This window comes from Lycium ferocissimum, chromosome 11 (assembly GCF_029784015.1).
Source record: "Lycium ferocissimum isolate CSIRO_LF1 chromosome 11, AGI_CSIRO_Lferr_CH_V1, whole genome shotgun sequence".
In the NCBI taxonomy this organism is placed as follows: Eukaryota; Viridiplantae; Streptophyta; class Magnoliopsida; order Solanales; family Solanaceae; genus Lycium; species Lycium ferocissimum.
Window position 1 is genome coordinate 36,643,893 of NC_081352.1, and position 10,325 is coordinate 36,654,217.

General features: G+C 35.6%; 1 protein-coding gene across 1 annotated transcript; it reads right to left on the minus strand.

Moving 5' to 3' along the window:
* Nucleotides 1–1,713: 1,713 nt before the first annotated feature.
* On the minus strand, nucleotides 1,714–10,039 carry LOC132036086 (probable bifunctional methylthioribulose-1-phosphate dehydratase/enolase-phosphatase E1 1). Its single transcript, XM_059426319.1, has 12 exons — nucleotides 9,727–10,039; nucleotides 9,032–9,168; nucleotides 8,457–8,552; nucleotides 7,792–7,911; nucleotides 5,274–5,363; nucleotides 4,537–4,683; nucleotides 4,256–4,411; nucleotides 3,133–3,282; nucleotides 2,926–3,027; nucleotides 2,613–2,722; nucleotides 2,410–2,528; nucleotides 1,714–2,025 (listed from the first exon to the last, which is right to left on the minus strand). The coding sequence occupies exons 1-12, from the start codon at nucleotides 9,950–9,952 to the stop codon at nucleotides 1,934–1,936; spliced, it is 1,545 nt and encodes a 514-aa protein (XP_059282302.1). The 5' UTR covers nucleotides 9,953–10,039; the 3' UTR covers nucleotides 1,714–1,933.
* Nucleotides 10,040–10,325: the final 286 nt, after the last annotated feature.

The following is a 10,325-nucleotide window of genomic DNA, read 5'->3' on the forward strand; positions in this document are numbered from 1 at the left end:
ACTAATGGCTTGTGCTTCTCTAAAAAGAAACAAAGAAAAGGACACAGTCGTTTTTTTGATGGGATGAGATCAGACCCCTCAATTTGTGGAGTGTTTCAGTAAGGTCCGCAGAGTTATTCCTAAGATGGACTAATCAAATCAATAAGATATTAGGAGAATCTTTTTGCTGAGATGATTGGTTTCTTGATTCACATTCAGCCATTAAGTATCAATTATGGACATAATGGCCCCCACTTGGCTTTGGATATTTTCATTTTTAGTGTTCCAAAAGATTTTCACCATGTCATTTTCTTGGGATCCTTAGCCCTTTTCCTTCTATTGGCAAAAATTTCTGACTTGAAAATAAGCCCACACCCTTCTCAAATAGTGTTCCTAGGACTAGTGGCTTTCTAGATCCTAGATATACTAAGATTGAATAAGTTCTATGCTTATATTGGAGAATGAATTTTAAAAGGAAAATAAGAGGTACTATTTCTTTACTAAAGCTAATTCTTTAATGTGATATGTTGATGGTTCCGAGATCCATCAGCAATGGACAGAAATGAAATACTAACTTTATCTCAATAACAAAGTTTAAGAAAAAAGAAAGATTTTTTATTTTTGTGGTCTAAACAAGTTAATATTAAATGGCTATATTTTCATTAAGAGTAAAATAAGAATTTTAAAACTAAATTATTTTTAAATATAAAACGATGACATTCCTTTTATGACAGATTAAAAATAAAAATACATCATATAAATTGAGACAAAAGATAAGTAATTAGTTTGTGCACTTCGGGAATAATGAAGAAACCCATTAAGCGACGGGATGTATAAGCATACATACTTATTAGTTATGAGTAAATCTCTTCCTAAGCATCATTTGATAATCTGATAGCTAACAAACCTGTGATAAATTCAGTGATAGTGTAAATTAATTTTATACTATATGTATATAGCTTAAATTATTTTCTTTTTGCCACATAAAAATAAAATTTTCATTGATAAGGTGCTGTCTGTTGACTTGTAAATTACCAGCTGTTAGAGAATGGCGACACACAACTAGAGGGGAAATGGAGAAAAATAAGTGGAGCTGATTATGATGAAAAACTAGACAAAATGAAAGGATAATAATCTTAGAAAAAGACTGTTATTTTGTCCACTTTTTGTACCACACAAGATGTTGCAATTTCTTTTCACCTTTTTTGTTTTTTTTCCAATCTCTCTCCCCGGTTGTTATTTATATACTTAGGATTCCTTTGCCTTCTATTTTCTTTTTCTCACTTTTCATCATCAGCAAAGATCCTAAAACAAGATTATAAATTGCTTTACCTCAAAGTCTCCTCCATTTAAATAAAATTCATATCTTATCAAAATTACGTGCATTATTTTTTCCAGAACAAACCATGAAGAGTTCTTATCTCGAAAAACACTTTTTTTATCCAGAAAGGAACAACAATTGACCTCTGACACTAAGGTAAAAAGGGTTGAGCTACAAAAAAAAAAAAGTAAGATCACTTGGTGTGCTCTCCTCTCTTGGCCTGAAACATATAAAAATCATGAATTCTTTAGAGTGGACTGACGAGCTGGGTGTACAGGGACTGTCCAGAAATCGATTTACACCCTATTGTAGATTGAATGATGGAAAAACATGCAAGCTACCTCATTGAGAAAAGAAACGGGAGAGGTCCCATTCCATCCATACTTTTGAAAATGGAACTCAAAACATCAATCTCCTGTAATTGTTCTCATAAGATGACTTAGTACGATCTCAACAACCGGAAAAAGAAGACTAGTTGACACTAATCCTAAGTCGCAACACACAGAAAGAAGATAATAGCTGCAATATGACTTAATCAACTCGACTTTTTTTCACTAGAGAAGCAATGGACCTATGCCCAACTTTTCTTTTATTACGTTAATGTTACACCATACAGAATGACACATTACATCTTTAGATCTCCGAAAATGATCTGACTGTCCTGAAACCGTGATTATCTGGAAGCGGTCCATTTCCTGGTCTGATAGAGATTATCACTTCCAAACCTGAAGGGAGGAAAAAGGGCAGCAATGTCACAGAAGCATATGCACAATTTTTTTATTTTGTGAAGTATAACTTTTGGTGCAAGTGACATTTCACAGGCTCCGGCCATACAAATCTGTCTAGATGAACTCCCAGTTTTTGGGATTGAAAGAAGTAATCGGACCAGCAAACAATGTACTAACAGTCTAACACCCTAAATTGGAAAAAACAATTGTTGGCCAGGCTACTAAATCTTCCAAGGTCATTGGACATTTCAAAAGTTGGGGGATAATGAGCACGCCACTCTACCCAGCTACTTTTTCAGCTATATTTGGTTCATGGAAGAGTGCAAAAGCTAGCAATTTCAAATATAGAGTTGTTTTCATGCAAAATGAGCAGGACATTACCTGCTGCCTTTGCAGCCGTCGCTTCTTGATAGACATCTGTCAAAAACAGAATCTCTGATGGATTATCTACCCCCAACGACGCTGTGATTTCTGCATAACTTTTTGTTTCTCTTTTGTTGCTACACAGAAGAGGAGAAAGATGAATGAGTTCAAATGACAAAAATGACGAAAATATGAAAACACACTGAAAGGTAGAAATTTACCCCACTGTTGTATCGAAAAATCCATAGAGATATTTTCTCAGGTCACCATGTTTTGTGTGACCAAACAAAAGCCTCTGTGCCAATCTGCTGCCGCTTGAGTATATGTACACCTGAGTGAAAAAAACTAGTTAATCTGACTATTAGATGGGGCTTATAGACTTCGCCATTACTTCATTATGATAATGAAGAAGAAGAAGAAATAGAGCTATTGTTTTGATGATCATAATTGTTTTCGTTTGCAATAAAATTTGGATACAACTAGAGCTTACTAAAATGAGGAATGCAGTGTATGGAAACAAGGGAGAGATGAAACCTTGATGCCTAAAGCAGTCCATTTCTCAAGAGCAGCAGGCACATCATCAAAAACAAGTCCCTGTAACTCATTGTTCTGGAACCCAGTTTGCCATATATGTCCCTGAGTGTTAGAATTGGAAGTAAAGTACGGATTAGATGAAACCATATAGTAACATTATATCCTATTTGAGGGGCCTAGGTGAAATTTCATCCCCACTGTTCTCACCTGTAACTCTTTCAAGGCAGTAATCTTGCGGTCAGCTTTAATCATTGCCTCAACATTAGCGACCAAAGCTGCAATTACCTCTGTTTTCCCAGCATCATCAGATGGGATACACACAGCACCTGCAACACCATTTTCCAGATCTTGTTGCACCTGAAAGAAAGTCACAGAGGAGGTAAGATTTAAAAAAAAAAAAAAAAAGAGCAGAAAGTATCTGTACTGTTTTATACTTTTTAAATCTTAAAGCAGATAGTTTCAGACAGTGAGAAACACTGAGTCATGTCCTAGTAAGGAGGGGAAAGTAGAGCATGTTGCATCTTAATGGACACAAACAAAATGACCCCTATCTGATATATTTGTTTTTCTTATTGTCCTTTCAAGCATTCACTTAACACTGGTTTCAGAGAAAGGGAAAGCATTGTGAACATAGACAAATGACAAAAATCCGAATAGAAGTGTGAGTGATCGTGTGTGCAAAGGTCAAGACATAATATGCTAAATTGTTTATAAAAGAATTTCTATCTTGCTATTAGAAAATTCAAATAAGTGGTACTGATATAAATTGTAGAGGGTGTATAATAATATCTAACATGAAATTCATGAGACCGCATGACCAACCGACCCCAATAAGAAAAGAGAAGTGGATATAAAAGTAGGCAAATGAGGTAACTGAAGCAGAAAATATTCCTTAAAGATCAGTATTGCCGGGAAGAATTGTAGTTGATAGTCTTTTTACTTTAACACATATGATGCTTAAATGCCAAAGGTGGACACTTTTAGTTAGTGCATTAACATGCCAAGGGAAACAAGACAAAAATGACTAGATTATGGATAACGCTCTTGGGAGCCATTTGGTAGGACTTATTCAGCTCCAAGGAGCTTGAATGTTATTCCTAAACTGGCACAACCTTAGTCAATCCAGATTTATTTGGATTTCTCATCAACTTTTCAGGTTTGTTACAGTTACACCCAAAAATTCTGTTAAACCTTCCTATTGTTCTCCAAAACAGACATGTAAACCACCATTACGACATAATAACATCTCACCACAAATTTTTCCAAGAAAAAGGCTCAACTCTTTTGAAGACCTTTTTCAAAAAGCTACTTTCTTAGTATGTTTACTTACTTGAGCGCGTAATAACTTAATATCCTGTTGAGTTTCTGCTGAGTCATATGTTGCATCCAAATGTCTCCCAACGTTATTACGCGCATAAGGGAACAGAACATCAGTAACAAATGATATTGGGGTAGTGGTTCCTTCAATATCCAAAACGACGCACCGCTGCAAGAAGGTATAAATATCATAATGCAGACAACAGCAAGAACTCCATGGAAAACTAAGGCTCATAAATGTAAATCTTTAGATTTCAAGAAAGTTAGAGAATGTTTTAAATTTCAAGTGCTTACCCTTGACGGCTCAATAGTTCCATTTGGAGCACCTGCTTTTGCAGATATTTTGGCATTCTGAATAGGACCATGAGCTGGTGTTGTCCAGTCCATTCCTAAGTGATGAAGTTTAATTGCAGCATCAAAGAGGTAGTGGTAGCACTCAGACTGGAAAATAGCATGTCAATTAGAAGAGTGCCAAATGAAACATAAATCTCAGATACATCAAACTTATTGATCTGAGGACTGTTTCCATATGTACATTCTTAAATAGATTATAAGATGTACATTGAAACTCCTTCAGAAGTCATCCTTAACTTACTAACACAAGTTAAATCTTATTAGAACTAATCTTCTACCTAACCACATCAAACCCTTCTTCTCAAACAAAACAAAGGGTAGTGTGTACTCAGTCAATGAATGTTGCAAAGTATGGCATAGCTACACTAGAAGCAACATAACTATTACTTCCTCCATCCCAATTTATGTGGCACTGTGTGACTGGGCACAAAGTTTAAGAAGAAAAGAAGACTTTTGAAACTTGTGGTAAAAAACAAGCCTTAGACATTTGTGTGACTATAAATAATCTCATTAAGGGTAAACTGGGAATTTTAAAGTTGAATTATTTCTACATATAGATAGGTGACATCCCTTCCGGGACAGACTAAAAAGGGAAGTAATGCCACATAATTAGGACAAAAGTAGTATTTACTAAGCACAATTAGAAGTACTGGACTGATATAATTCATGACACAAACCTGCGTTTTAGCGCTGATCCAAGAATCTCCCCATACGTATATACCATGGTTGCGGACCAGCACAGCTGTTGTTTTCGGGTAAGCTTTGATCTGTTCAACATGCAAACAAGTTCAATACTTTCATAGAGATGTGTCACCCAACAGAGATAGCCATCAGTAGATAAAGACTGAAAATCTCTAGTAAAGTCTTCTTCCAAAGGTGACTAATCGCACCAGGCATCTATCAAATTTGTAATGGAAAAAATCTTACATGCTAGTCAGACCAAAAACAGATGCATCCAAATATGCATGAACCAAATAAAGACCTTCTTTTGCAGATATATCAAGATATCATCCTAACCATAAGGCAGCATTATAAGAAGTGTTCAAATTTAGGAGACAGTCAGTGGATATTATTGGATGCCTAACCATGTTAGTCTTCAAAATATGTAGAAGTGTCCTACTGTGCGTGCACTTCTTATAGTCTTCAGGATATTATAAGAAGTGTTCCTATTTTGCGCACCTCGACTATTCCATCCGGTAGCTTCTACCTCCCACCAGCACAGGTACCGGGTACCTCGAGTTTTTTCCATGCTTCCATCCCAAAGGTCTGGACCCCTGATTCCCTTCCAACAATTAAGCTAATATAAACAATACCATAATGAACTACGGGTCAATTCAAACTAGTTGGAGGCGGCTATCTATATTCAGTCAGACGATTCATCATAGTTTGACTATTTTTAAGCTAACTGTCAACCTGCCGGCAAGAATTCTCTATCCTACTCCCCGCTTAAAATACAACCTAAAAAGTTTACTCTAAAACCCTGGGCTAGTCAAATTTGACTACACAACAGAGTGAGTAATCATAGAACTGTTTAGGGACAAACTAATACTAGCTTTTATCATTTTAAGAAAAACCATATATACAGAGCTAAACGTATTTTCATTTTCTATACTAGTTATGATCGAGAACTCCTGCATAACCTCCCACTCATCCATGGGATACAGAGAGAGTGGGTGGGGGTTGACTTGCATCTCTCCTCCAGTTTATTTAATCCGCGTAAAAGCAGTTCTTTATTTTTCTTGGTCCCAGCTTCACACGTGTCTAGTGTATTTTTGTATGTGATATAGGCTAATTGTTTACTTCTAGACTGCTGTAGTGGACCCTGGACAATTTTGTGATAGTTAAGGAAGCTGAGTAGCATACATTTTGAACTATGTTTCGAATTTCAAAAGTAGGATTACATGGGCGTGGATTAATTCTTTTTACTACAAATGATAACACTTCAATTCTCAAAATAATTGTTACTAAAGCCTTTTCTTGTTGGTTAGTAATTGAACCTGTATGGCTATGATGTGAAAGCATAATGCCAGATAAATGTCTAAGGCAGAAAATGGTTGACTTATAGATACGCATTAGACTTAAGCTAATAAAGAGAAAATTTTGAATTTCCATTGAAAACCAGGAATGTGAAACTAGATCAAGGTTGCTCCTACTAACCCAAAGTGGTGGGTAGCACCTCAAGGGAAGAGCCAATAAGTCTGAGCTCTGCGTGTAAGGTAAACATCTCTTTACCCATGTAATTACTTAAGTTTATATTTTCTAACCAAAACAAGAGATTTACACTTCAGTTACCAGTCAGGCAGTCATACAGATCAAGAGCAGATAAAAGACTAATCTAGTGTTAAGTACAAGCATCATCCGCTTGCAAAGATGAAGGGAAGAAAAAGGAACCTATGACTTTGTCCTATCTTTTAGGGTAGAGTATATTCTGCAGTCAATCTTAATAGCTTGACATAACTTGCTAAAAATTAAAATATCCGCCAGCCACTTCCCTTAATGGCCTACCCATTTTTGGAAAGTGATCCCAAACAAAAAATGTACTAGACAATTTTCTTCCATGTGTTGTTAGAACAGCTCTTTAAATGAGAAGAACTATTCTATGATTTTTCCTCTTCCAATAAGGACAGGGTATCTAGTGCAATAAATGCTTTAAGAAGATTTTATTAAACAAACCGGTCTACTTTCTTCCATGTATTGTTACAACTACTGAAGAAATTCAGCAGTGAAGAGGAATTGCAGACAGCGATCAGATCTAAAAGTGGTGGACGGGCCAGCTTGGGCGCATCTCGACTAATTCCAGGGGATACCTGCTACCTTCCACCAACAACAGTTACCAGGTAACTCTATCCACCAAGGCATAGACAAATGGAAAGAAATCAGCTAGTGTTTTTGTCTCCCCAGGAATTTGAACCTGAGACCTCATGGTTATCCTCCCACTTCATTGACCACTAGGCCACACCCTTGGGAACCAGACAGCAACCAGATTTTGTGATGATAATATTCGGCAAGTGAGAAACTGTAAGCCATGATGTTTGATGATCATAGCCAAACAAAAACAGGAATGAAGTTGACATACTTATAGAAGTTCCAGTAAAAACCATCTAAAAACTAATGACTTAAAGCAGAACTAAAAACCTAAAGAAGTGCCGATACACAGAGGAAAAGTGTTGACTTTTAGAAGAGGGAGAGGCATACAGCTTCAGTAAGAGATTCTGTGAGTTCATTCTCATATGCAGTGTTCTCTATGATAGGAACCACAAGTTCGTCATAGTAACCATGCCCTTGAATTCCTTTTATCATTTCCATATGAGTTATCTGTCAATCAAAGCAACAATGAATAATGAATGAGATGAAAAATAACAATAGGTTTCAGTAATTTACAATGCGGAATTAGATGTCTTTTAAAATTTATCAATTGGGCTAGAAAAATTAGGTAGAGGAGATACAGACAATAGCAACTTTATACATTGGTAAAAAAGAAAGTTTCAAATGCAAATTCTATCAAGAGATCAATCAACTAAGCCTCTATCCCAAACTAGTTGGGCTGGCTACATTAAGTAACTACATAAATAAATATTTAGAAAAAGTCTGGTCTATACAGTTACAGGCAAAAGGAAGAAGCATTAGGATTACACCTCATATAATGTTAGGAAAAGAACAAGTATCCTTATTTCAAAGAAAATTCATCCAAACAAAAAGCCAAAATATCATTAGTCAGCATTATACAGACTGTATTGAATGTTTGGAACTCCAGCATTACCGAGTTCCCTTTTCTTTTTTTTTCTTGATGAATCAAAAGGATACATCAAGAATCACACCAAGATGGTGTTAAGTTCCACAAAAGTTTGCAACATATTTACCCGAAATTCTTTTGCTAGTGGATTGAGCATTGTTACAAGACAGGATTCCATTCCATGACTGTGGATAACGGCACCAGCATTACGCATATGATATGCCTGAGGAAAAGGAAAAATGAAGAAACTTACAATCCAGCGAAGTAGAATTATTCAATCAAAAAAAACAAAGAGAATTCAAGTATAGATCAGCTAATATGATATCACAATCGCCATCCCAGAGGAAATGGAGTAGAACAATCCTGGCCATTAATGGGGTGAACCCGAAAGAAATAAAATATGCTAAGTTCTTTGTGCTGACCGAGAAAAACAAATGACTAGAGACAACAATGCAATCAATTCCAGTATTTTAAATAGGCATGACTGCAAAACAATTATGCCATGATAAAAATAACAACTTTTTTCCTCTTTAATGCTGAAAATAAGCGCCAACTTCAATTGCTCTTCAGTCTTCAGAAGTTTAATCAAAATCAACAATTCAACTTTCAACTATACCTTTAGTTCCAACTTTTCAAATTGGTAAAAGTTCAATTCACATTACAGTAACTAGGATTTCATAAAGATTATAGAAACCTTTATACCTGCATAAAAAGAGGAGCACAATCAGAACACTTGGGAGGTTTATGAGGGGTAGGTTTAGCCAACGGCGCGGATAAAATAGACCCATCTGATGCCATAATATACATGTCCTCTTCCACCATCCTCTCCTTTTGCACCCCTAATAAAAATCCCATAAAAAAAACTCAAACAAACGAAAAAAGAAAGAGTTATTGTCAAAAACACACCTGAACTATCACTTTTTCACGAGTTTCACCCTCAAATTATCAGTTTGTTCCTTTTTCCTACCTGAACTATCACCATCTATGTATTGAAACATACCTAGTTGAGTAGATGAGTAGAAAAATTATACTTTTTATATATATAATTTTTTTGAAATATATATAGTAAATGTTGAATATATATATCGTGTATTTACTTCTTCATATTTTTAGCCCCCTTAACAAAAATCATAGCTCCGCCACTGGTTTCACACCTCAACTATCACCGATCTATGCATTAAAACACACCTTCTTGACTAGGCCAACTATCAGCTTTCCCTTTTCCTACCTAAACTGTCACCATCTACTCAACTAGGTAGATGGTAATAATTCAGGTAATAATTCAGGTAGAAAAAAGGAAGAATGGATAATTAAATGATACTTCAGGTGTGTTTTTTATAATTAAAAAAAAAAACGAAAGATAAAGAGTTGGGTTAGATCGTTAAATGGGTAATTACCGGAAGGGGACATGACGATAAGTTGTTGAGATTTGGGAACAGAATCATCATGAACTTTAATGGTGATGCTGCCACCGGTGCCGGAAACCCAACCCTGGTTATAGAAATGACGGCAAAGCTCGGCGATTAAGGATTTGGTTTCTTTGACTTTGTCACCTTCTAAGTATGCTTGAGAATTAGTCGCCATTTTTAGAGCTCCGTTTACACTCAATTGTGCTGCAGCCATCTTAGTTTATGACTATATGTATATGTGAAGAGAGAGAGAGAGAGAGGGAAAAGATTCTTGTTTTGATTTTGAGAATTCCACAAGAAAATCTAAATTATTGAATGCTAATCTGTCTATTTCAATTTATGTAAAAGGGTTTGAATTCAATGAGTGGAGTCTCGAGTAGAGTCAAAAAAAAAAAAATCCTTATTCGGTGGAGGTCTTTAATTTTTGTCACTCGAATTTGGGTCATCATGATACAGTAGATACGATTATCACATTGAAATCGAAATTTTTTATACAGTAATTTTGATATTATGATATTTGGTATAGTATTTGGTATGTATTTTTAAAAAGTTTGTTATTTGATACGGTATTCGCTATTCATATAGAA